The sequence below is a fragment of the Pithys albifrons genome, chromosome 3, assembly GCF_047495875.1.
Source record: "Pithys albifrons albifrons isolate INPA30051 chromosome 3, PitAlb_v1, whole genome shotgun sequence".
Taxonomy (NCBI): Eukaryota; Metazoa; Chordata; class Aves; order Passeriformes; family Thamnophilidae; genus Pithys; species Pithys albifrons.
In genome coordinates, this window is record NC_092460.1 from 37,889,877 (window position 1) to 37,917,456 (window position 27,580).

General features: G+C 42.8%; 1 protein-coding gene across 5 annotated transcripts in view; it reads left to right on the forward strand.

Annotated features, from left to right (window-relative positions):
* Positions 1-466: 466 nt before the first annotated feature.
* ETV6 (ETS variant transcription factor 6) overlaps positions 467-27,580 on the forward strand; it is a 131,195-nt gene continuing 104,081 nt past the window's right edge. For 3 of the 5 annotated variants that reach the window (XM_071551420.1, XM_071551421.1, XM_071551423.1), the window contains exon 1: positions 472-958. In XM_071551420.1, coding sequence (XP_071407521.1) covers positions 926-958 — 33 coding nt within the window. In that variant the 5' untranslated portion in view covers positions 472-925. Of the gene's footprint in view, positions 959-1,301; positions 1,403-27,580 lie in introns of those variants that run through there. The other 2 variants (XM_071551424.1, XM_071551422.1) reach the window with 2 other exon arrangements.

The window sequence follows — 27,580 nt, forward strand, 5'->3', positions numbered from 1 at the left end:
CCACGGACATCTCGTACCCCGCGCCGCGTTTCCCGGCCGGGGCTCTTAAAGCGGCGACCCTGGCGGCGAAACAAAGCTCTTTGTGCTGCCGCGGGTCCGGCCGCGGCCATATCCACCCGTTCTGTTGCCCGCCCCTCTACCGGCGGGCGGCGCTTAAAGGCCCACGCGAGCCCTGGCGGGGGCGGCGGCACCGCCTGGAGTCAAACGGCATTTTTATATAAGGCGACACGACCCCAACCGCGCCCTTTCAGCCTTCCCTCCGCTTTGGCCCGCCCACATCGACACCCGAGGGCGCCGGCCAAAGCGAGCCGCACTCCCGCTCCTCCCGCACGGCACCGGCACTGCCCCAGACCATCTCCGCCTCTCCGGAGCGGCCCCTTTAAGGGGCGGTGCGATTGCCGGGAACCCACGTCAGTTTCGGCCCCGAAACTCCGGATCAATGAACGGTGGCGCGGGGCGGGGCGCAACGCCGGGCCCGGCCCCCGCTGGCGCGTTTCGGTTTCTCTCTTTTCCAGGAAGGAAAACACAGGCGGGGAGGGGGGGCCGCGCCCTCCCCCACCTCCCGCGCCCCCTCCCTGTTCCACCGCGCCGCGCGCGCGCAGCGCCTTCTCACGCGGAGCCGCGCGGGCAGAGGAGCGCGCAGGGCACGCGCGCACGGAGCGCGTGCGGAGCGGGGCGGGGGGGGGGGGCGGTGGCACCGAGGAGCGGACCCGGCACCGAGGACTGGCGGGGTGAACCCCCACCCCCGGCAGCGCCGTGCCCGCCCCTGGCCGTGCTGCCGGCCGTAACTTCCCCTTGAGGGGACGGGCCGGGTAGGGCCGCGTCTCCGGGCCGGTAGAGGAGCGGAAAGTGGGGAAAGCCCGAGAACTTCCCGTCTGCGCGCCCGCGCCTGCCCTGCCGGGCTCCGCTGAGCCCCTCCTGAGAGATGTCCGAGCCTTCTGCTCAGTGTTGCATCAAGGTAAAAGCCCCGTCCCCTCTGTCCGGCCCATGTCAGCGCTGGTTGCGCTCGCCGGCGCTTCGGGGCGGTGGGTTTTGCCGAGGGTTATTTTGATTAAAATAACTGTTTTCCTCGTTTATCTTTTCCCCCGCGCGGAGTGCTGCTCACGGAAGGTCGGTGCCCCCGCACCGCGTTTGCGGGGCGCGGCAGCGACGAGCGGTGTCTACGGCCGCGGGCAAAGGGAACGCGGCTCCCGGCGGCTGCCAGCGCCCTGCGCGGCTCCGGGGGACACGGCAGCCGGGGCCTGGCTTTGGTGGCGTGGTTCTTTACGGCAGAGAGCTTTAAAGGGAGTCCCGGAGCCCGACCCGGCCTCCCTAGGGACTCGCTACCCGTCGTGCCCGCCAGCAAGTTCGTAGAAAGTTTCCTGCCGTCGGGGACATGCAGCCGCCGCTGCTTTTACCAGCAGTGAGTTGCGGGGCTCTCTTTCTTCTTTGTATTCTATTTTTTTGCTGACTATCCACATAAGTATTATTTATTTTTAAGTGCTTCAGTTACTGGCATCGCTTGCCGGTCGGCAGGTCAGAGCTGCGCACCCCGGCCTTCTCTACCGGGGGCTGGGGAATGTGTTTCTCCGTGCCTTGGCCTGTTGAAGAAGGGGTTACCCCGTGAAGTTTCTTGTTTTAAGTGGAGTTGGCATGAAGCTGAGACAATGGAAACAAAATCCATATTTGTCCAGACCCTTCCTATCTAGCAGCACACTAGAAATAGTGCTTTCCTCTCTCCTTTTGCCACCCCTTAGTTTTGCTTTATTTATGAGACACTTTGCCTTGTTGCAAGCCGGGAGTCTCCCTTCTGCTCCTAACCAATTCTGCCCTAGTAAGAGATCTTTCGTGCTTGTCTCTCCCAGTCTGGAAGGACGAGGTGACTTCCAGACTCTCTCTAAGGAGAAGAGCCCGGAATTAACACTTTTTCAGCATGATGCTCTTTTGTTTGCTTGTCCCGTGCATGTACGGGGTAGTCTTATGCTCTATATGGTATGAACACCGTTTGAAAACTTTCTCTTGCTGAGTTAAATGTAAGCAGGCCTGTATCCCGTGAAGTCTTGTGACTTAGAGTCTACTTTGACTTTTCATAACACGCATGGACATACTAGATAATGAGGTATTGTGTGCAGGTTACAGTGTAGCGAAATGCTAATACAGACAAAACGCACGCAATTCACTCATTGGATATATATATATATAAAATATAACTACTAGTTATATGTTACGTAGTGACATATAACTACTAGTTGTCTTTTTTTTTTCTTCAATAAACCCTGTGGAGGGGTAGAATATGTTCTCTGGACAGAAGAACACGAATGTCACAAAAGTAGTGTCATATGAGTTGTATTTCCTAGGGTTTGACATGTGTCATTTCAAAAATACGAGGTTTACTTCTGCTCTTACTAAAGTCAGCAAAAATGCTACTGTTGATTTCAGGAACTGTAAAACTGGTCCTTCCCTAGCCTCAGTAAGAAGGTACATTATAGAATCATACTGTAAGGAATCAGCTACCTAGCAGGAGAGATACAAGTAAAGTTCTGCTTCAGTCTTGAAATGAATAAATGCCAAATTGTCATAACATTTAGACATATTGGAAAAGTGATTTTTTTAAGTGACCAATTTTAAACATCATGATGTGAACTTATTTTAATTTTAAATGTATAGTTTGTTTATGTGCAGTTACATGCAGACCCTTCCAATTATCTTGTCAGACAGAAACTACTGTTACTGGCTTTACTGGTGGTTATTTTGATAGTTTCAAATATAGAAAGTACAACTTTTCAGGCAGAAATATGAACTTAAAATGAAAGCATTTCTTCACTTGTCAAACCATTCTGGGTAGCTTTCACTTCAGCTTTACTAACTACCTTTGTTTTCTGGACACTTTTTTCAACCAGGCAGTGTTCAGTGTGTTTGTGATCAGCAGCTGGATTTAAGAGGAGCTGTTTAATTGGTAATGTGATTTTATGAGTAAAACCGATAGTTTTTTCAGTGTTCCAGTCTGGCTGATGGCATGGAGCATGAGTTTGAGGCAGAGGAACAAGCTCCCCACTGTACCTCAACTTTGCTGCTAAACTGCTGAGTTTTTCTGAAACGTAGTCAAGTATTGTGCTACAAGGGTGTCATGAAGTTTCATTAGTAGCCTGTGAACTGAAAGCAGCCAAGGTGGTGGATGTATTGTGTTGTTGTTCTTCTGTTTGCTTTTTTTTTACCCCCTTCCTTCTCCAATATGGGACAAGGGTGTGTGCAGTAGATGCCACAGCAGGAGGAGTGATAAACCACGGAAAGCTTCAGCGGAGAGAGTGAAGCTTTATGACCCACTTGCTTACTGACTCCTTCTCTGAGAAAGAAAAAATACAATGTTAACATCTGGACCTTGGCAACCTTTGGATGTGTTCTTGCCTGGCATAGGGCAAGCAGTCCCACTATGCTGTTGTGGGAAGGAAGTCAAGTGTGTGTATAGCCTAAAGCTGCAGAGAGAAGTTATCACTGGAGTTTAGAAACTAAAACCAGAGATGAGAATGAAGGTTGAACCCTCAGTGTTTGCTACAGCCTAGGGTGTCAGTGTACTCTGCATGAACTGGTAGGCTTTGGGCTTGTGACGAACTCCAGTCCAAGACAGCCTGAGGACTTTGACTCTGAGGTGTGTTGGGAAGGGGCATTTGGTGTGGTTGTCATATTCAGACACTTTTTTCCCAGTTGTTGGTATATCTATGTTGGTAGCACACCTGTTCCTCTGATCCTGAGCTATAGCAGTTAGCTGATTATATTCTTGTAAACTCTACCAGGATGTTGGCACTGATTACAGTATTGGTGATCCTTACGGCCTCACCTCTCCTCCCACAGATGGGAGAACTGAGGCCCCAGTGGAGTGTAAACATTTTGCAAAGGCTTACAGGAGACCAAAAGCTCAAAGGGAGACAGGATTAGTTTAGACACAGGTGATGATTTTTGTGATCAATTAAGGTCCAGTTGGTGGTAAGTTCTGTTTAAAACCTTACCTGGAGCTTTCTTATTATCAGAATCTCCTTATTTTTTGCCCTAAGTTATTATACCTTGAGAATATCACTGTGGCATCATATAGAGTCTCAAAAGGCAGCAGGCAAATGGGAGAGTCCTGAAGAGCACAGTTTAATTTGTTTATTTTCCTTTTTAGAAATATGAGACTTTCAGTTGCTTGGTTGGATTTACCATGTGACCATACAAACAGTTGTGCTGGCACAAGTATGGAGTTGTGGGGAAACTAAAACTGGGGATATGGGAGGAGATCAGCTGCTTCAGGTCTCTCTGAGCCCATGCTCCCTTGTATGCACCTGGCTGATGCTTGAGCTGAGAATGTTTTCTGTGGGCAGGAATGAAGGCACAGAGCCTTACTGCAAGTCAGGTTTCACAACTGGTTCAGTGGAGATTTTTTCCTAGATGCCCAGTGGTGGACATGTGCACTTTCTCTTGTGTTGACCTGTATGTTGTGGCTGCGGGAGTCAGCAGAGAAAGCAGTAGCTCATGGGTTCTCATTTTGGATGGGAGGATGTGCTTTGTAATCGTTTATACAAAGGGAGGGGGGGGAAAAGCCCAAGGGCAAAGAATCAACAAAGTGTTTGAGCTTTCAGTCTTAGATTTACTTAATTTTTAGATAATGCATTATGTCTCCTAATGCTTCATTGATGTATTGCAAAGAGCTGAAGACTTTCCATGCTGAAGGGCTGTTCAGCATCACATGGCCAGAATCCTGTTACTCTCAGCCAAGGCTGAGTATCTGTTAGTGCAGAGTATATTCCTTAATGCTTATTAGTTATCTTGTGTATTAGGGAGGAGGATCCTTCTGTTAGTGTCAGTGAAAAAACTCATTAAGTTCAGTGGGTGTAGGATTGCGTGGTAGAAGACCAGTGTTTGGAAGTACATACCTATTTAACACCTGATAAATCACTTAACTCTTTGGCACCACCTAAATTCAATCCCTCTGAAGCAAAATTTTACTAGCACTGCCCCAATTAAACACCAGTCATTAGTATTCACTAATGGCAGGCAGTTTCCTGTGAGGGAACCCATTAAAATAGCATCTTGAATCTGAAATGCCCCAGTGAAACAGAGGATACTTTAATGATAATTTATATACTTATTGCACCATGCATCCCAAAGTGTCTTTTGGAGGGAGGTGACTAAGTGGTGCTCTGCTGATAGAAATGATAGGCAGGAGATGAAATCTTGTACAGCTACACAGAAGTGATGTTTCTGCCTTTTAGAAATGTTATCTGGGCCCTTGAGTGCTTGTCTTTTGAAGTCTTCAGAGAAGTTTGCTAGTAACCTGCTTCCTGCAGGAAAGGGAGAACTGAGGTAACCTGTGTTTTTGGCGAGTAATGTTATTCTGACCTGTAATTCAAAAATTGACTAATTTGTTTCTGGGGTTTTTAGCATGTGCTTATTGTGGAGTATTTGCAGTTCGCTGCCTTCAGCAGGGCATGCACGGAGATACAGCAACTCAGAAGTCAGGGCTTCTGAAAGGGGTCACTTTGGCTCTATCTGTGAAACAAGCATTGGGCTTACCTGTGCAGCGCAGTAGCAAGACTTACACTTGTAATGCAGCATGGACACAAATTGTGTTTATTACAGAGGTCAGTGACGGACTGATCTGAATTGTTCCTGGCTTTTTAGTTCACACAGCATTTGGGAGTATGGTAGTGGTGCTGGTTGGTTGTTGGCTTTTTTGGTGTAGGCCACCTACCTCTGCTGAGTAATGAGAAAGAGGAAGATGTTTTGGCTTCACTGTGTCCTGATGTTTGGATCAACTACATGTGGACAGGGTGGCATTTCTGTGCCCTCAGCCTGCACTGAAGGGGGCTTTGGAATAGGCTGGCACATTTTGCAGGCATGGCTGTTCTGCCACAATCCTGGTCCAGGGCTGGAGCACCTTGGAAGGGTTGGTAGCCAGATAGGGCTGCCAGAGCTATCCCTGCCACATTGCCCTGACCGCCACCCTTCCTAGGGCTCCCTGAGCTGAATGCAGAGAGGCTGCATACCCAGTTATTCCATGTGCTATTCTTGCCTGGTGGTAGAAGGGCGTCATTTCCTATTAATTAGATACAACTTAAACATCTGACAAGGGGGGATCCCCATGTGAAGACAGTGCATGGTGATCAGTGGCAGGCATTGTCACGACAATAAATTTTTAGTTTGCAATGTGTCCCTGTGCCTCCTGAGAGGAGGCCACCCAGAACAACCCATGGGTGGGATGTTCCTCTAGACCAAGTCAAGGTACGTGCTCAGGTTCAGCCTGAGCAAAGAGACCAGACTGGCCACCAAAACTTCTGTGCCTTTAACAGCTGAGTGGTGGCAATTGATTTCTGCTAATATGGGTTATTTTTTGCATCTACAACCCAAGCCAAATTTAGACCATATTGGTTCTAATGTTGTGGAGTTGTCTTCAGGAAGTGTTTTGTTAAAGCACAGAGGAAAGTTACTCTATTCATCTCCTACTTTAGTAGCATATGGGTCTCAGACCTAGATTATAGTGACCTTTTTTGCTTTTGGGGTTTATTTTTTTGCAAGAATGCCACCGATGGCAAATGCAGAAAACTCCAGCCAAGGTTGAACTTTTTTATGGAATGTCCTGGAGCAGCAGCAAATAAAAGATTTTGGAAAGAGTTAAGCTTTTTACTTATAATGGTATTGCTCATCTCCTGTAATGCTACTGGGCTCCAAAGTCAACTGGGTGTAGCAATTAAGGAAAGCTATAAATGATTCTTCATCTAAATGATTTTCCAAAGGTTATTCCGTGTTAAGCCACATGCAGTGTCTTTGCTTCTGTGTTGTTCTTATAGTTTGCAAATACTTTTCTGGTTAAGATAGTCTGGAGAGAAAATTGGTATGAAAGAGATTCTTGCTGCAGTGCATGTGTGGAGTTCTGTGGAATGTTTGCACATGAAAATAAATAATATTGTAAATAATTTTAAAGATGTGTGTAGTGCCAAGAGTAGCATTGGGTGTAACTGCAAGTGCTAAATGTTAGTACAACTCCACAAAAATACTTTGAATATGGAAACTGTACTTCACATGTTAAACTATTTGCAACTGGTTAATATTAAATCTAGAGTTTGGATATTTAATTTTAAAATAAAATGAAATGTGAATATAAATAGAACTATGAATGATGGGGGGGGGGAGCATTTGCTTGGTTTTTGTCTGCTTTTGTTGTAGGTTTTATTTTGGGTTTTCTCCAGCTAGCTCAACTAGGGTCTGATCAAGAAATTGTATATTGTTTGTTTTTAGAGTTTAATCTGGAGAAAGTCAACTGGCATCCAGTCAGGAATAGCCTTAAAACTGATGAAATGCAGGAGAGGGTTCAATTCTTTGTATAAAGTTTTAAGTGGATATGGCTGAAGTGATTTTTTTCATTATGTTTTCAGTGGGAACCTCCAAAACATCTATTAACAGAAAGTAGGAATGTTTTTTATATTAGTACAGGATTCTGTGGAAATCAAGGAGCTTCCAGTTCTACCAGTTAAATGAAATGTTTAATAAAAGTGCCAGAGATAGTTGTGCTATGGGTAGAATTCAGAGATGGATTTATCTACTTAGTAGGGCTACAAAAAGGCATTCTTTAATTTGTGAACTGCATTTTTCTTTTATCTTTCTCCTTTTTTTCTTATAAAGATTTTCACATAAAAGTAGTTTCCATCATTGATAGAGCCCTGTGAAGCTCTGCTGATGTTCTTGGAGGTCAAATGGAGCAAACCCAGCATTACAGCGGTACTGAGGGCTGCTTGCCGCTTTGTAGGAGCTCCTTTCAGGTCTCTCTTGTGATCTTCCCCCATGACAACTAATTGTTTTTAGTTCTGGTGGATTAGGAGTGGAGATTGTTGTTTTACCATGTGCCCACATGAATGGCTAATTTCTCATCTTCCTACCTGTGATGTGCTTTCAAACACGGGCAAAGCCAAGCATTCTCAGACCTGCTGAGGAGTTTCAAGGTGCTGGGGTGCTGGGAACTTCAGATTCTGGGGTGACCCACACTGGAGGGTATAAGAAAAAACGTTCCTCAGTAGATGGGTCGTCCCTTGCCACATCTGTGAGAAGGTGCTTGGATATTTCTAGTGGGCACCACTGCAAGGTTGCAACTTGAAGCTTATAGAGCAATGGAGGTACTGCTGATAGGCCATTGTTACCTGTGCCCCTGCCTTTCTACTGTAGTGGCTCTACAGCAGCATCTTTCCAGCTCCAGAGGAACAGCTCCCTCCAGCTGAGAGCACCATTGTGCCAGGTTGGGCAGCCTGGTGTGTAGGCACGTGTAGGTGCCAGATGCCCAGCATGAGTGATGGACCTGCCATCTCCTTTTCGGTGAGGAAACGAGTGCTGAACTGTTTTTAGAGGAGGATGAGGATTCTACTAAGGGTGCCAGGAAGGACACCAAGTTGCAGGAACAGAAGTGCTGATGGGTGTAAAAGATACTTCTCAGTTGGCAGACTGAGTGGTAGTGTCACTGTCATATGGCCTGAGCAAATAGGGACTCAGGGAAGACTGTGGGAGCAGTTTCCAGGGGCAGGTTATGGGCTGTAAAGTATTTCATGGCATGTGGCTTGAGATATGTATCAGACATTGCACAATAAACGCTGGGCTCAAATACAGTGGTGAGTGTCCCAGCACACTGCCCACACCAGCTGAGTCATCAGAGCCATCCATGACTGACCGTGCGCTGGCTTTTAGTAGCTCCCAACTGCGACAAATTGCTGCAACTTCAGAGTTAGAAGAATGAATTAATAGTGTATGCAGAGCCAATTAGCACAGCCAACTGAACCATATTGACAGAGCGTGGCTGCAGGCTTGGAGAAGTGAGTGGAAAGCGCAGGGTTTGTTTTTTTCCTTGATAGTTTTGAGTGGGGTACTCTTAAGGCTTTTCTGCTTAACAGATAAAGTGAGATCTTTTTGAGATGTTCAGTACTGTTTGCTGATAGACCTTCCACAACTGATCTGGCGTTTGGGATGATATTTTAGGAAACAGTTTGGTTAGTGAGTACAACAAAAAACTGAGCTCTGTTTTCAATCTGAGGTGAAATAGGCAAATAAAATGATAGTGGGAAAGCAGCAGGGAGTAAAATAGAATGTATCTGTATATTGAAGTTTGTATCTGTGCTGTGTTCACTTCTGATTACAGCATGGGTTTCTGACTACTAGGCATGTTTGCAGTGGCACTGAAAAGATAAGAAATCCTGAGGAAACTTCCATAGGAAGAGAAGATAGATTGCCAAGTACTTCTTGGGTTGGAAAGGAGACAGCTGATGGAGGCATAGTAGAAATCTGTAAAATTGCACAACAGCATAGTATGGAGAGCAATTTCTGATAGTACAAAACTAGGGCAGGCCATGAAATTATTAGCCAGGAAGGTTAAAACAAGCACTTATTCCATCTGTGTTAAGTTACGGAACTCGCTGCTGGAGGATAGTGTGGAGGCTGAAAGTACAAATGGATTTAAAAGAGAGGGTAGAGAATATGAGGAAGATATTAACAGCCTATATGGTGGAGAAACCTCCCTGTGGTTACCCAGGGGAAGGATGTTTTGTTCTGTTTGGAAAGCCTTTCCTAATACAGAGACTTCTTTTCTTTCGGGAATCAGATCGCAGGCAAGTAAGACTTGCTCTGATGGTGTATAGGCCTTCAGATGCTTTGATGTAAAATTTTGCACCCTGAAAGGATGATCTTAAGTGCTCATCTCCTCTGAATTGTTTCCGAAGTTTCAGCCCCAATAGTCTTGATTTCAAGACGACTAGTTAATTGTTAGTGGGAAGAGACCTAATGAAGAATTTGTCTGACTCAGAGACTTGTGAAGTCAGGATTGCTGCGACTAGAGATAGCTAGCAAGGCTTTGGAGCTTTATCTACTCAGATTGAAATGAAAGAGGGAACACATGAAATAGGAATTACAGATCAGCATTTGAAAGAGAGAAGTTTCCCGGTTATGGGGGAGAGACCTTGTTTGCTTCCAGGAGCCAAGTGAGGATTACCTCTGCTTTTCCAAAGATCTCTCAGTTCCCATCATCACTCACGTGAAATGTGTTCCTGAACCATTAGCTCCTTTTCACATACATGACCCATGAATGGTGTTTCAACTGGGGTTTGTAGTAATGGGGTAAGAGTTGTGGCGCTCAATGCCTGGCCAAATGTTGCTGGCAGTGACTGAAGTGTCTGAAATGCTAAGAAAAGCTGTCAGTTTGTAAAGACCTTGTATCATGCTTTGACTGGAACTTTTTTTTAAAGGCAAACAGAGGTATGACCACACAAAACCAATTCTGATACTGTTTTGTATGAGTACTTTTTAGTTATTTTTCCTAAAGAGAGAGTGACTCATGGTGTTGGATAGCCATTAAAATATATTGATGTGCAGCTAAATAGGGCCTTTAACCTAAATGTAGTTTTCTTTTCTGCTAATCTATACAGTGTCCACAAATGTATACTTGAATAGTTGTATAATCTCATACAGATTTAGTTAGGTTTTTATTTTGGAAAAAAAAATTATTGCTGGATGAATTTTTTTTAATTTTACATGCTGTTTATGATAGACTGCTCTTGGCTTTGCAGTGGAATGTAGTTACAGTCTCCTGCATCAAAGCCCTGAGCATTACAAGTAGTTCCTAAAAAAAGAAAAAGAGGCTTTATTATTGTAGATGAAATGGAAGTATCTGGTACATTTTGAGGTAATACCACATAATAAATTATGAACTTTTAATTAAGAACATTAAGTATTATCTTTTATTTTTTTATCACACTGATTGTTTCCTGTCATGTTCACCTAGTATTAGTAGATTTGGCTCCCTTACCCCTTTTTTTTGTTCACTAGAGGAAGAAGATGAGCTTTCTGTGACTCTGAAGCATTTTCCAACTTTGAGTAAACTGGTCATTGTAATGAATTAACTGACTAAACTGAAAGGAGAAAGTACTCGCTCTGTATCCCTTACCAAAGCTGGCTTAGCTCTTTGGCAGGCTTGGACTCCAGGTGTACAACAGCAGGTCTCACCTGTTTGAACGGTAGAGCTTTATTTAATGCTTTTGCACTAAATATTGTGCTTGGGGTTTATCCTCAAAATTATTTTCTGCTACTGTGATTGTAACTGAATCTCAATACACTGAAGTTTCAAATTTCTTAATTATTTCAAATGAGGAAAAAAACCCGTAAAATTTCAGTTTTTAAAAGAAGTGGCTTAGAAAAATTACAAATGTTTCAACGTAATGCTTTGACAGATCTTGAATGCAGTGCTTGTCAGAGCACTCTTTCTCTCCTCTTAATATTACCCTCTACACTGTGTTTTCATTTAATGCTTTAGTGGTGAGACACATCTTCTTTAGCCATGGGAGGCTGAAGCAATGGAAAACTGGCTAATGTGAGGGATATTGCTCCAGTTTAGTGTGAAGGTTTGGCTTTACATACAAGGGAAGCCATTGTAGATTCTGAACAAGCCTCCTGGTTCCCTTTGTAATAGAATCATAGAAGCGATTGGGTTGGAAAAGACCTCCGAGATCATCAGGTCCAACCCTTGGGCCAACTCCAGTCCATTTACCAGATCATGGCACTCAGTGCCACGTCCAATCTCCATTTAAATATCCCCAGGAATGGGGAATCCATCACCTCTCTGGGCAGCCCATTCCAATGCCTGATTACTCTCTGTGGAAAGAATTTTTTTCTGATATCCAACTTAAATTTCCCCTGGCAGAGCTTGAGCCCGAGCCCCCTTGTCCTATTGCTGAGTGCCTGGGAGAAGACACCAGCCCCCACCTGGCTGTAGTAGTGTTTCTGGAAAGAAAAGGCTCTGAAAAACAGGTTTTAACTCACATCCTGTAGTAGAGATATTTGTATGTTTTCTAAGATACAGAAAAGTCTCCATTAGCTCAATGATTCAATATATTTGTTGTCACAACCAGTTTCCCATGAGGCCAGGAACTAGGGCTGCCCCCCTTCACAGGTGGGGAGTGAGGAGGCTTCATGTAGTATTTTGGTGCCTGTAGCTGCAGCTGTCATAATGCTGTGCTTTACCATTGTGATCCCCTTTGCCTGCAACTACCTGGATCTCCCTCTCACTATTTGCTTGACAGACGATACCGTGCTTAGGGTGGCCTATTCCCATCCCTCATGCTTGCTCTTCCTGCTTGGTGTGAGAACCTCACGGTCCTAGTGCATATCCCTGGGGGGTAAAGACATATCACCATCACTTCAGCAAGTTCAGTTACAAGGTGAACTTAAATACTGATGAAAGAGAGGTCTGTTTTCCTTCAGTCTAGTCTGGGGTTTCATAATTCCTGTCTGTTTTCCAGCAGTGGTCCACTGAGCCCTCTGTCATATGAAAAATTCTTGTTCAGCTGTATGGGCCTTGGCCTCCTTTTTGTTGAAGAAGAGGAAAAAGGCTTTCCCAAAACAATAACTGAAATTCTGTAGTCCCAGATTGTCAGCAAATGGTTGGCACACCAATGAAGTGAGGGTGAAAGCTGTGAACTGAAGACATCAGTATAGCCTGTTTGATGATTTGCTTACAAAGGACACTGAATGTCTGGCCTGGACTAAGACTTGGTTTTAAAGCATGTTTAAATTTAAGCATTATAGTAACAATATGCATATTTAAACTTTCATCTTATATAGAGAAAAAACTTCAACCCCCAAAATAAATTAAAGGTATTAATTTGTAGAGTTGGTTAGAATTTTAGCTTTTGAGATGGAGGACGCTATTGTTTGGGTTGCTTTCTATATAACACCTGAGAAGCAGCCAGTCCTCAAAGTATTTTTGTTCAAATTACTTGCTCAAAAAATGGATGGCTTGGTTGGCATCTATGTACTTCTGGAAATAAAATTACTATGTATACCTGAAAAATAGACATATTTTTAATGCAAAACTTATCCCTGTGGATTTTCTGATAAAACTTTTCATAGTCTTGAAAGTTCCAACACATTGGCCAGCTGCAGGTGTTTGCACAGATATGCTGGCAGTGATAATAGTCCAGGTGGGCTGTCCTGCTCATCAAGGTTGAAGGTTTTGTCTTGATTTCCCCCAGGGTTCCCAGAGTATGCTGCTCACAGCCAGACACACAGAAGCTTAAATGTATTCAGCACTGCTGCAAGATCCAAGCTTTGACATGGGAAGACTTTCCACACATATGTGGGTAGGGAGCAGGTTGAACCAAACAGAGGACTGGTATCTGTATTCCTATACATCTACTCTAAGCTATGAGACTGGAGGTTATTATGGGAAGGAAAACAGGAGCCAGAGAAATAGCATGGGATTGGAAGTGACAGAATTAGGAAGTAAGGGCAAGGAGTTTGCTGTGGCAGCAACAGCAATCAGCTGGGACCCATTACTCCTGTGGTAATCATAAAAATTCACTTTGGAAAGTCTAAAAATTTGCTTTTAGAGAGGCAGAAGCAGGAAGGAGCTAAAGTGGGAAGGATTATTTCCCATTGTATGGGAACAGGGAGGATCAGGTAGAAGCATCTGACAGTTTTAAGGGGGGAAGTGTGTTTTCACACAACATACAGTGACGTTAACAAAACTGCTGCTGGGAGTTGTAATGTAGGACCAAACAGGCAAATGGTTTCAGAAGACAGTTCACACAAGATTAATCTATTTTGGACCATTAATTGCAAGGATAACCGCTGAGGTCCTTGACTCAGAAAGCCCCTAACCTGTGGATTTCTGGGAGTGTGGGCAAGGAAAAGTTTATTCCTCTTACCCTAAGCATTTCCTGTTGGGGATTGCTGAAAATGCGGTACTAGTTTAGACAGACCTTTAAGCTGACCAGAACTACTGTGCTTTTCCATTTTCATTTAAGACTTTCATACTTTGTTGTTTGACTCTATACAGATACCTCTGACAAGTGGAAAAATAACAGTTGAGAAAACCTCTCATGTGAATCAGACGTTTTGCTCTGTTTTTTGATCTTGTGATGTTTACTCAGCAGAGGTAACCTGACCATCCGAAATTTGTAAGAAGAACGTTCTTCAGGTTATGAAGGACTTAGTGAATTTTGGTTGAGGAAATCCTTGACCCTCCTCTTGGGCTGCGATGCTGTTTATTGGCATAAAGTGACCTGACCTATTTTATTTCTTGAGGTTTCTTTTCTCCCAAGATTTGGCTGATGGAGGGTGGAAAAAATAGTTAGATTCTTACATAATTCAAATGCTGTGTGCTGTGTCAGCCACACCTCTTCTGATGTCTGAGACAAGTGAACACAGTTACTTGCAAGGCAAGGGTGCATTTCTGTAGATGGCACAAACAGGTACCCACGTGTGCCACTGGGTGGCTGATGAACAGGTGTTACACAATACAGGGGCAGTTCCAGCACTTACATTAATTTATTCCATCAGCATGCCTGAAACCTGTATTGGAGTGACTATCTTGATTTGTTCATTCTTTTTGCCTTTTAGTCCCTGACTCTTCTTTTCAATTTATAATAGCTGAGAAAATTAAGGAGAAAGTATTGTTTGAGTGCCTGGACTTTATTTTTCTTCACATAACCATTAAGAAATAAGTAAGCCAGCAGACAGGACCTTGTTGTGGGACAGTGTGCACACCAAATGTTTATCTTCAGTGCAAGTAGAGCTATTTCTCAAATAATACTTATCCTGTGCTAGTGCAGTTATTGGGCAGATAGAACTAGAAAAGTGAGCTGGCTAAAAAGCAAATGCTTTTGTGTCCTTTTCCAAGACCACATCTGGAATGGTGTCCTACAGCAGGCAGATGCCATAAGTGCTTGCTCTCTCGTGGTACACAGTGGCCTGGCTTTAGGTAAAACTTAGTTGTGATTCCTCTGAAGCACAGCTTACTCACCTGTAACTCTGCTGAGGTCCTGTCCCAGTGCAGCAGCTTGGATGGTCCCTCTGGGAACAAGCTCTTCCTTTGCTGTTCCCAGATGTTTAGTATATAGCCTCAATATCTAAAGATGTTATACCTGCTACCACCACATTGAAACCGAAGCAGTTTCCCAAAAGATACTGATAGCTGAAGAAATTCTGTTTTCCCAGTATTAAACATGAAGGAAGGTAATTTTATCATTCCATGCAAAAGTGAAGGAAAAGATGTCTGTGTGCCTGCAGAGTCTGAACGTGCACTTTCATAACCCAGTGTGCAAGCACAGCAGCCACATGGTCCTGTGATCAGAGGCTGTATTGTTTGCCCAGATTTTGTAGATAACACTTAATTTCTTACTCACTGATGTCCTAGCTGTTTGCACTCATCTTCTTAGCTCCAGAATTGCACATTCAGGCTTTGGGCCTTGGTCAGATCTGTGTTACCTGACATTAGAAGCTTTTAGGGATTCATGCCTATTCTCTTTACAAGACTGTGCTGGTTTGAAGGTGAACCAGCAGGGGAAATGAACTCACCACGAGAGAGATTATAAGTCAGAGCTAAAATTTAATAATAATATTACAATAACAACACTGATACACAAGGGAAATTGCTTTCAACTCACAATACCCCAGCAGTATAACCCAGTGTCCTGGGGCACAAACCCAAGGGGGTTTGTTTGCCCTTGTGCTGAGACCCCTGTGGCTCCCCCAAGTCCAGAGCAAAAGGAAAAGATAAACCTGTTGGTGCAGGCGAGGGCTGTGGACTGGGCGAGAGCGGTGATCTCCTGCTGTCGAGGTCCTGCTGCTGCTCTGGATCCGACGAGAAGGTCCTGAGGTCTTCTTACCCACCACTTATGTACCCTCAGGGAGCACTCAGTCCCTCCCCCTGGGCGGGGACTCACACAATGGGTGATTAACTCTGGGAGCCAGGGGTTGTTGAGCTGTTGATGGCCCATTAGCAGCTCCGCCCCCCTCAGGCTGGGTGTGAAGTGATAATGGCTCCCTGGGCAGCTGCTGCTAATGGCCCATTGTCCTTGGGGAATGAATAGAGGGGGTGGAATACACAGGTTTGATCACCACCACACAGGGTTAGCTGGTCCCTCCAGCTGAACTAGGACAAAGACCTGCCCTTTAGGCTAGATAAACTGTAGTAAAAGTGGCCACTAGTTCAGGAAAACATGATGGTTCTTTTGCAGAGAAGCCATCTCTGCTTTTTTTTAATGCCAACAGACACCAAGGGTCTGAAGCACCTATGGTTTGCTCTTCTAGGGTGAAGGGTAGAGCTGTTGCCTGAGGTATGAATGAGCCTTCTGATACCGGTGAGAGGCCTTGCCGCTGTCACCTGCAGACTTCCAACTGTGCTGGGGCTTGCACTGCGTTTCTGAACACACCTTGGCCAAGCTGTTTAGGTTTAATCTTAAAATAACGCTGCTTTAATAAAAAGAGGCACTTCCATGTGTTGAGTTTTCTGAAATAGACTGAAAACACTGAAAGCCAAACCTGCCTGCTTTCATTGCAGATTTATGCTGTTTTGTACCACTGATGCTGACAGTCTGGACCTGTTTAACCATGCAGCAAAGCACAAAGACTCTCTTGATCAGGGGAGGAAGCTTGTCCTACGTGTCTAATCATTCTAGAGTTTCTGTTAAAATTACGTCCTCAAAGCATGCAAACATAGAATTGATGTGTTCAGTCCATAAATGAGCCATGCTTGCCATGGCTTTCCTGGGAACTTGGTATAGATGCCTGTCACGTGAAAGGGAGGAGGGAGACAGAAATACAAAGATTTCTAGTCTTAACTGTATTAATAAAAGTTGTTAGCTATAAGTGTCCTCGGAGTAATCAAAGCTTTATAAGCCCAGCACTGCTTGCTGGACTCTGGACAGAACACAGGCTGGAAAGATTTTTGACTCCCCTATGAGGACCACACTTAAGCCAGGGAGAAATTATTAGCAATAAGCGCTTCTAGACAATCAGAGCCTTATGTTCCCGACACTGTCTGTCAACTACTGGACAGCCCACAGGTTGGAAGGGTTTCTCACCTCTAATATGAAGCCACACTTAAGCCAGAAAAGACCTTTTCCCACAACATCTCCCAAAATAACATTTATTAATACAAATATGTGACAGCTATTGTGGATTCTGCTTTGCCAGTGATAACGTTCAGCTGCAAGATTGTATTTCATTGATAATAAAAGACCCCAAAAGAAACCAGCACAGAACACATTTTACAGAGACAAACACACTAAACTCAAGTTACAACACAGCAATGTATCCCATTTTCACAACAGACAGAAACTGGCAACAAAGAACTACTAACTAAAAACACAGCCATCTAAAACACTTATCTAGACACTCTATCAATAACATAAGACAATAAAATAGCTTGCACACCACTCTCTCTGTAACACAAAACAAAAGGGAAGAGCAGAGCTGCTTATCAACATACATGTTGAAAAAAAAAGAAACTACACCTTGAAAGTGAAGCAAGTTACTATAGCAAATCAGAGCTGGTCTTATAAAGTAAAAATAGTAAAAAGCAATAACCAATATAAAGTAGCAAAGTGTGAAGCAAGTTACTGTAGTTAGTATTAAGGCAGCAAAACACAGTCAGGAAAGAAGATGCTTATAAAGCAAGAATCAAAGTAGCTGTTAGCATAAGATGTAAGATGGAATGTATAAAGGAATAAGCTTTGTAAGAAAGTAAAGTTAAGAAACTAAGGTGTAGAAAAATAGAAAGCACATGGTCTCCTTACCCCTGCATTGTTCCAGAAGGTAGGAAGAGATAGGACAAGCTGCAGCAGTTACCCTCACAGAGACGTGGCATTTCCCCCTCTGCTGCTGGAGTTTAAACTCCACACTTTTTATACCTTTTTCTTTTTCCTTCATGTGGTTTTGTGACCAATAGTCAATCTGTTGGGGGGGTGATGGTGATGCAGATACCTGAGGGGAGGTGGGCCCTAGAGTGGTTATAGAAGATATCGCAAAGGAAGGCTGTGCTATTTCTTAACACTCCATCCTTTGTTAGTCTTATCAGTTTGAAAGGCTTTGTCCTCGGCCAGGAGCATCCCTGCAGGAGGCTGGGACATCTCCCTCAACCCATCAGGCCTGATCAGGGGCCATCACCCCACATGTGCCATTTAGTGTGAAAGGTATATGTGACATCCCTTCTATGGAACACAAGGCCAGCTCACAGATCTTGTTTGATGTTTCTTACATCTCCTATGCTGGCCTTGCAACATGGTAATAAAAATCATACCAGCCTGATGAATATACTCTTTATCCTGGACAGGGAGGGTAGGCTTGGGTCAAAGTTACTATATGGAGGTAACAGGAAGTTTTAGTTCAGCCCCTGCTCTGCCACTGTAGTGTTTGTGACCTTGAAGTAATTTAATGTGATTGCCACTCCATAAAATGTTAACACCTAGCAAAATGAAGTCAGATTGGGGGTGGAAACTGCTTGTGCTTCTGAAACACAAATAATTAATACTGATCTTGCCTTAACCCGTTGCTGGAATGATTAATACTCCAGGATTATTGGCAGTAGTACTCAGGGTTGAATAGTACTGGAGTATAATTTTTGGATAGCTCACCCCTTCTTTTTGACTTTCCAGAATAAAACTTTTGTTTCTAACTCTATCTGAAGAACTCCTATAGATACCACTGTGTTGCTGTGTTGATTGATGCAGAAAAGGAGGCCTGAACTATGGCTAGGATAGCAAACTTAAAATTTTATGAAAATTAGTATTAAAATCTGCTCCATGTAGAACTGTTGAGTTACCAGTTTGGTATTACCCCAGTGCTGGTGTTCTGTGTAGATTTTTATGAAATAGTTTTTTCCAGCTGATAGCAGTTTAGATGACATTGTAGTGAAGACTTAAGAAACTCTCCTCCCTCCAAAGTTACTTGAAAAGCTAGAGACTTTTGCAGCTAAAGGAGAACTTAAATCACTCTTCAAGATCCAAGCATTTAGCAGAGATTGTGTTTTATTGGACCTGATCTCTGTGCTTCACTGAATTCAAGAAGATTTGGCTGAAGCATGTAGTGATAACTGATAAAGAAACACTCATTATTAGTGGCACTGGTCATCATGAAAATTAGGTCAGGAGACAGATGTTGTCTCACAGGTAACATCACTAGTTTGAATTCATTTTCTGAAAGCTCAAACATGAGGAAAAAAGAACGTCTTTGGTTTCAAGAAAACAAACCCTTAGAAGTTGTATAAATTTCTCAGGATTGGTTGACAACAAGATCCATTTGTTTTTTTAATTACCATTATTTTTTATTTTGAGTTATTCTCAGACAAAACAGAATGATTCAGCATTTCAAAACTCCATTCATTCTTCATTCATCTTTTCCTGACTGAACTTGAGGAAGTTGACTGAAAGAACACCTTTCCCTCCAAATACAGCCAGACAATGTTTTCTAATAATGATCATTTCTGAATAGCAGATGATGGCAGCAGCAGTAACAAAAATAGGAAATGATGAAGCCATGAACCAAGTCCTTTGTATCTCTCTAACCAGTGCTTCCCATCTCACCTGTGACACTTGCATGGCAGGCAGATGACAAACGCTCCAGATTTTTTTGTTCTTGACTCAGCCACCCATCTGTCTACCTGTCTGTATCCCACATCCAGTCTCAAGTAACACTGGTAGCTGCCTGAAACTGTGCAGCTGGTGTATCTCTTGAGCCTGCTTGATGTCTCTGACAGGCAGCATGATGAGCACAGACTTGACTTACTAACCATTCTTGCTCCCAAACAGTGGGTAGTAGCTGTTGCTTCTCTTCAGCTACAAGGGATGGCCTGACCTGTCTCCTCCCCGGCACCAGCTCAAGACTTTGTAACTTGATACAAGACTGCTTTCTACTACGCTGTCTCAGTGCATCAGATGGAGGCATCTTACCCTCCTGAGCCTCTGCATTGCCTACAAAGTTGGAAAACTGACTAATTTCACATCCTGAGGAAAGGTTTGTATTACTCCCTGCAAAGTGTAAAACATTCAGAATGTCTCTGACAAATATGAAATTCGTGCAGGAGCTGCCTCATGAGTTCATCCATCTTTCTTCATCTGACTATTATTTTATTATCATCTCCTTGTGTGACTGGGATTGGAAGAAATCTCCAGTTGCTAAATTCCTTTCAGTTTTGTTTCAAGTGATTGTCTTCCTTGCTTTTATGTCTTGTCCCATCTCAGAGATGTGATTTCCTTTCTTTTACTACTCCTTGCTGAAAACGTCACACAGTACAAAGAGGTACCTTGGTGCTAAGTTAGTAGTACTGTAGTACAGACAAATAGTACTGTAGACCTGTTCAGCATGGGCTGAATGGATGTCAGACAATGAAGAGGTTTGATGCTGAATGTTTTTGTTGAGTTTAATATAAAAAAGGAAAGAAGCCTTCACTTCCTGGTGAGTAGATAGGCGGTAGTTCTTGGGACATTGTAATTATCAGATAGGGCTGCTAAATATATGAGAGTGAGATTTTAATTTTTTAGAGGGAGTGGAAACAAATTAGGATAAGAATAGAAATCCTTGATTTAGAAATGTAGCTTCTACACTAGCCCTGCTGAATGTCTGTGCATTGCTACCCCTGCTTGTACTGCAAGTGCTCCTGTGTCACTGGTGGAATGAACTCTCAACGCTGTTAATAGACAGCACCTCCGACCTGACAGCTCTCAGGCATTACTCCCTTTCTTTTCCTTTTCCTTTTGTAGGCTGAAACAGTCTGTTTCCTACCTTGTTCAAGAACAGGCACTTTCCAAGCTGCAGCAGTTGTTTGTGTATCCCTCTTAATGCACAGAGGATTTTGGAGCTGCCCCTGCTGGGCTTTAGTTTCTGAGAGTTGTTTTTGTAGGATCCACCTGGAATTAGATCAGCTAGAGCAATGTTATTGTGCAACTTTTACTCAAGACCAGTACAGCAGACAAAGGTGGGAGTATGTGTGTGGGAGGATGTTTTCAGCCATCATCATCATAATAACAACAATAATAATCATTATCATCTCCAACTCTTCACCAGTCACTTCTTTCCTCTCCCAAAGACTGTTCCTGCATTGTTTACTCTTAAGATAAGGTTTCCTTTGGAATTTAGTTGCTAATCTCAGCTTCACCTAGAAGCTTGACAGAAAGGTTGTTGGAAGTGCTGAGGGAGAAAGCAAGCTCTCTTTGAGCATCTTGCCTGGCTCTGGGGTATCCCTATGAAGAACTGCAGGTTCTTAAATGTGTTGAGCAAGGGCAGGGCAATAGGTTCCTGAAAGAGTTTTGCTTCCCTGGAGGACTCCTGAGGAATTTTGCTTGCACATGTAGCTCCTTTGCAATGAGAGCAAATGCACCTTGCTCTGCATTTCTTGGAAGTGGGTCTCCCTCATCACTTACATCTCTAGTAGTGCTGCTGTGTGTTTTTGTCTACTCCTGACTCCCATGATGCTGCAGTGGGTTGTGGAATTTCTGCTTCCTGTGGTTTGAAGCAGAGTTGCTGGTCTGTGTGTGTGTCTGTATGTGTACATAGTATAGGAATAGCAGATTAGAAAATGAGACGTTTAGAGGCTCAAACAGCTTCCTGAAAGTGTGGGAGTACAGGACAGAGAAAGGAAGAGAAATCTCTTTGAAGCTATATTGGTGCTTTACATGGGCAAGAATAGCAGTGTATTGACAAAGTAGTCTGAAGATGAATGTTGCAAAGTGTTCCTGTTGTAAAAATCACTTCTGTCCACTGCGAAACAAATTATTTCAGCATGAGTACAGTTTTCTTGGTATAATTAGGTCCATGCACGTATTTCTGTTCACACAGGTATGCTAGTCAGACCTGAAGGACATTGGGAAGTCTGCACATGCCTGTAGAGTATGTGGAGCCCTTATAAAAATTACGGAAATGTGAGGAACTACTCAGATCATGTCTTGAGATGTGCTCTGCCCCTGGGAGGAGAGACAAGACAGCTGGCTGTTCTCCTGCAGCAGATCTGTAATGTGTATTGTTCATTACTGGTCCAGTGATGCTTGAGTCCTTCCTCCAGGTTTAGAAGATCCTTCCTGAGAACAATTAAACTTCTTACCTAAAGCACCAGGCCTTGGGTCCTTGGTGGAGTGAGGAAAGATTTTGGTTCATGTTTCAGCTGCTGTTTGCAAAGGCAAAGCAAATCAGTGCAATTTCTTTTGTTTTTTCTAATGCGGAAACTGAGGCAGAGAGGAGGAGCAGGGGTGAAAAGGGAACAGCTTATTTAACAAGTACAATCTTAAAATGGGAATAGTAACCTGGTTTGCTTTACCTGATGCTTTGGGCACTTGTTCAATAAGTCATTTAAGCATATGCTTAATGATAAGCTTGGCAATAGCTTCCTTGCCATTTCCTCTTTTCAGAGGGTCATAAACAGTACTTCTTACAGAACACAAACTGCAGGGCTGTTCCCACTCATGCCAACCCAGTGGAATCACCCAAGCTGTCAGCTGGTGTGAAGGATGTCAACATCTGGCCTGTAGAACCTGTCTTATCATTAGGGATGCAGAAGGTACAGCGAAGAGTCATCTTAAGGGTTAGTCGTTGGGTTGCAGGAGATGGAAACAAACTTGTCTTGACAGGTGGCTCTTGGATGCAATTGACTTGAAAAAAGACTCCTGAACCTCCAGGTGAGCTCAGAATAGTCACAAAGAGACACAGGGTCACCAAGCAAACACTTCCTTACAGCGGTATAATGATCCCTGTTATTCATGCATCCAGCATTTAAGTGGTGTTCAAATAACCCAAAACAACAGAGAGAGTAATCAGGCATTGGAATGGGCTGCCCAGAGAGGGGGTGGATTCACCATCCCTGGAGATTTTTAAACGCAGATTGGACGCGGCACTGAGTGCCATGATCCGGTAAATGGACTGGAGTTGGACCAAGGGTTGGACTCGATGATCTCGGAGGTCTTTTCCAACCCAATCGATCAATTCTATGATTCTAACAACAAACCCCAAACAAAAGGAGCAATGCCTGTTCCAGTTCATCTGCTTGCTTGTCTTCAAAAAGACTTTCAGTCTTCACAATTGTCCTTGCATAAAATGTCTCATGGTTATGCTAAGAGGCAGACTTGTGTCAGCACTGGAAGCTAATTTAGTGAACCCCAAGATGTGACAGCCAACCCACCTTTTTTAAGAGCAGCAATTTGTCAATGGCATGAAAATTACCTTTTCCAGGATCTCAACTCAGGAGCTGTTTGGAGGGTTGTGGGATTACAGTGCCTGGAAAGACTGTTACAACTCCATTTGCTGCTTACTTTTTTTCATGTCATGTGAGACACCATTAATTTTTTTCCTCTGAAGACCAGCCTCAGTTTACTGTATCCCTCTGGGTGTGTTGACCATCTTGGGGTCTTGGCCACTGATTTTGGAAGGATATGATTCAGAACTTTTTACCTGGGTTGGATTTCTCATTTAGATTGTTTATGAGAGAACAAATTTCAAGACAGTATCTCAGGATTTTATATACTTTTGTTTCTTTCCATCTACAGATGGAGGATTTTTGTGAGTGTGGCAGTCTCAGCATCAGGACTAACTTGACTAGAACCAATGGGAGTTTCCATTACTATTTGCCACTGACATAAATCCCAGCTCATACATTTGGGTCAAAATGTATTATGTTATTGTTATATGCTACACTAAGTGCAAGATGGATTATATATTTCATAATGTCATTTGCAATATATGCTGTTGCCTGTTACATTTACTTTTAAGTAATGTTACTTTCTAAAATTAAAGGCTATTGTAGACTGTCTAAATGAGTTAGTATGAAGAAGATTTTTTTTTTGTCCAATCCTGCAGACAGCTGGATTTTCTTATGGGTGACTCCTTGAGATCCCTGCGTGCTCCTTGTCTGTGCCTCAGTATGCCCTGCATTTAAAAAAAAAGAAAACAAACAAATAAAAAACCCCCTAAAAATGTGACTCAGTTGTAGTACTGGGAAACTTAAATTGTGCTGCTGCCTGTGCAGCACGAAGAGTCCTCAAACATCTTGTGCCACAGATCATAAGCAACAGTGAACTAAGGTCTGTGATGTTTGAAACATGCAGATAAGCTTCATTTCCACAGAGAACAAATTCTATTAAGGTTTGAAAGGAGTGAATTGATATCTAAAGATTGATGAAAGGGAAGACTGGTACATAGAAGGAGGAGAGAAACTGGTCACTGCCATAAAGGTACTTCCAAATTGGTGAGCATTGCTTTAGCATCTAGTTCCATAGCCAGAAGGGTTAAGATTTATTTAAATAACATCTGTATAATGCTTTATTAAATGGTTACGTGATTTAATAAAAGATTGAATTAAATTTATTAAATGGTTAGTAGAAAGCTAGAGCTGCAATACAAGGAATATTTTCTCATTTTTCTCCTTTGTTTTGGGAGATGCACAGGGCAGACATAACTGATGATTCAGAAAAGGTTTGCTCATCTCTGTAACATCTCAGAAGGTGAGGATTAGACTAACAGAGGCCAGCTACAGAAAGAGAAAGGAACATACTTCCTCCTGTGTAGAAACCTGCAATTCATGATGCAAATCAATGGGAGGCACGTGTACCAATTTTGAAACTTAGCTCACCCAGGTAATTGCTGTACATGAGATTTACGTCAAAAATTGTACTTATCTTTAATAACCAAATCACCAGAATTGTGCAAAACTTGTGCAATCTGAGGTTCTGTGATTTAAGCCTGGGTCCTGTAAAGTCATCTGGGATTTTCTGGAACTGCACTTAGTTTTTAGCCAAATACAGGTTAAGCGTCTTGATAGTTTGAGGGTGAAATAATTGAAAACTGTTACTTTTACAGTGATGATTATGGCTAAAAGACTAGAAGAACAGCTTTGGATGTGAACATTCCCAAATTTGGAAATCTGAAATACACATCTGGTTAGAATTTTTAGATTGAAATATTTTATCCTTAAAAAAAATAATAAATCACTGATGCTTATACTTAAACAATCACAAAATAAATCCCTCAGGAAATGCAACACATTGTATGGAGTGATTGTTGGGGTTTTTAAGGAATTGATTGCAATGCTTTTCACCTTGGTGTTTTCAATTCACCCCACTAATTTTGCACTGTTAAAAAAGAGGATGGTAGCTTAAAGCAAGGTGTAGATTATGGTTAAACGTGCTTTGAGACTTTTTCTTGCACTGCCTCTCAGTAAGAAAGCTAAGGATTAATAAATTTTTCTGTCTGCTCTTGATGTATAAATTGTAGTCTTCACATACCAAGAACACAATTCTGCAGATGCACAAGGGTCCTTCTGGGTTTGGCGGGATTACTGGTGTGTCTGAATGCCTGCAGGGTTGCAGCTCAGTTTTGTTTGGGTTTTTTTGTAAGAATCTTTTTTTCCAATAGACAGGAATTAAGCAATTTCCTTTACAGAGTGCCTCAACCAAAGCCCACTGAAGTCATTGGGAAGACTCCCAGTGTTTTTAGCTGGCATTCAGATCTATCCTGTATTTCTTATGGCCTAGTCTGGGTGTGTGTGTATGAGGATGTGTAACCATCTTAGTTCTTCTGCAATGACTGTCCTGCTGTAGTTTAATTATCATGGAATAAATTGCCCACGTTACTAGCAACATAATTATTCTGGAAGGAAAATACTTTGAATCCAGAATTGTCTCCATATGGGAACTACTCAAGAATAAAAATTGGGCAATGACTTCATCTGCAATAGCTGTGCTACTTGGTTGGTTTCTGTAGGCAAGGTGTTTTTAGACTGATGCTTGAGGTGAAAGGCACATGAAAGTAATGTGAATCCCTTTTTAGATCACACAGCCTGTCTTTTGCAAATTTTTGCTGAATTGTAGTTATCCTAGTTTATAAAATGAAACTAAAACATCCAACCTTCCCAAACCCAAGTGTACCCAAGCCCTTGCTATAGGCTCCAGCCAAACTCATAAGCCTGTGTTCAGATTTGTGCAGATGCACCTCTGTGCCTGTGACTTCATTGGGACACTCTGTATATGCAAATACCCACTACACAGATCTAATGACAGAATTGTGATCCCACGCAAATGAGAGAGCACAAGTGTTGCCCTTTGTTTAGGAATGAGTGCATGGGAAATGTGGGATATGACCCAGTCAGTTCTAAGCCTTGGAAGTGTGCTATCTTTGAGATGCCTGAGCAAACATCCCTGCTCTCACATTTTAATGGGAGCCCTATATGTGGAGATGCTGATAAGTCATTGAGAGGAAAAGCTGTATGTGTCATTGCCTTTTTGCACTACAACACATAAATCAAAACTCTCAGTAAATGAGCTCCTTTTGTAATGTGTGTGTAGATCCTGTGAATGGACTTGGAGCAGACTTCAAGGCTGAGATTTTACAGTTTCTATTTTGAACGTGGATCTAACAAGACCTGTAGGCTTTAGCATTTTAAACTTATTTGAAAGCGGCCTTATTACTCTTAATCTATTTAGCTGTTCCTTTAACACCCTAACTTTTCAATTAATATGAGTACTGGCTAATCCACTAAATGTGCACAATATGAATTCCAGACATTTCAAAAAACAGTTTTTAGATATTCACTCACACGGTGATATGTTAACTTTAAAGTATATAGTTCAGAAATAAAACAGGAGTTCAACTAACAAAAAAACTTAAAGTGAGACTTAGTCAGTCCATTTCTTTTAGAACATAAATTCAGGTACAAATACGGAATTTGCAGGATGAGGTGGGTTAGTGTGTTTCCCTGACTTTTTTGTTTTAAATAACCAGATACATTGCATGTGCTGTTATCTCTGTAGTGTGTTTGTTACATAGAACTGGTTGTAAGGGTCACTTCCCATGAAAAATCTCAAAGAAAAGATTTTTTAATAGATCTTTCCTTTGTAATGGAAAAAAAAAAGTTCTCTGATATTCAGTTTCAGATATAACACTTTTTTCCCCTATATGTAAAGGACTTCCTTTGTTACCTCAAACCAGAAAATTGGCCACTTCTATGTATTCCTTCCTATCTCAACATGTCTACTGTTAATGTCTATCCTGGAAACTCTCATCAATTCAAGTAGATACAGAAGCTTGCCAGTTTGCCACTGAGCTGGACTCGGAGAAATCTGTTTGAAAACCAGGTTAGATACGATGTTCTGTCAGCAGTTAATCCAAACTGAGGAAGTGCTGCCTCAAGGTATGTATAATGATATTATTTCTCCCTTCCACCTTCACGCCATCTGCCTACAAAAGGCTCTTACTTGCTCACCTTTGCTTCCTACTCCAGTCAAAATTACCAGTTTGGGGGGTTTGTTCCCCTAATGTATTCTGGATATTAGATTTACTTATTTTTATTAAGAATGTGTCATTTTCTTTGAATGGTGGAATTGATGAGGGAGATTTGCCTCTCAGTGATCTGGAGGTCAGATGTGGTTCCCCTGAGTCAGATTTTTTCTGTATCTAAAGCTTGTTTTCTGAGTGGCATCTGCATATTGAGGTAAATAAGACTGCAAACAAATTCTGTTTTAAAAACAGCAGATAATCTATTTTTCAATTATAGGGAAAAATGAAAAGCAGATGGTAGGAATTTTTGACAGTGGGACTTTATTTGTTGGTAGTAAAGGGCTTATGTTAGAGAGCAGCATGGGGGATGTGACTTGATTTGCATGCTCTTGTGCTGCAGAGCCCTCCCTGATGTATCTTCACTCATGCTGTGACCAAAGTTCAAAGTGGTTGAGAGAGGCTGTGTAGATGAGGTGCTCTGGGCAGCAGCCTCCGCCTTCCTGGCTAGGACTTGTCTAAGCCAAAGCCAGCCCACACCTCGCTCTCTGTGGAGCCTCCACCTCTT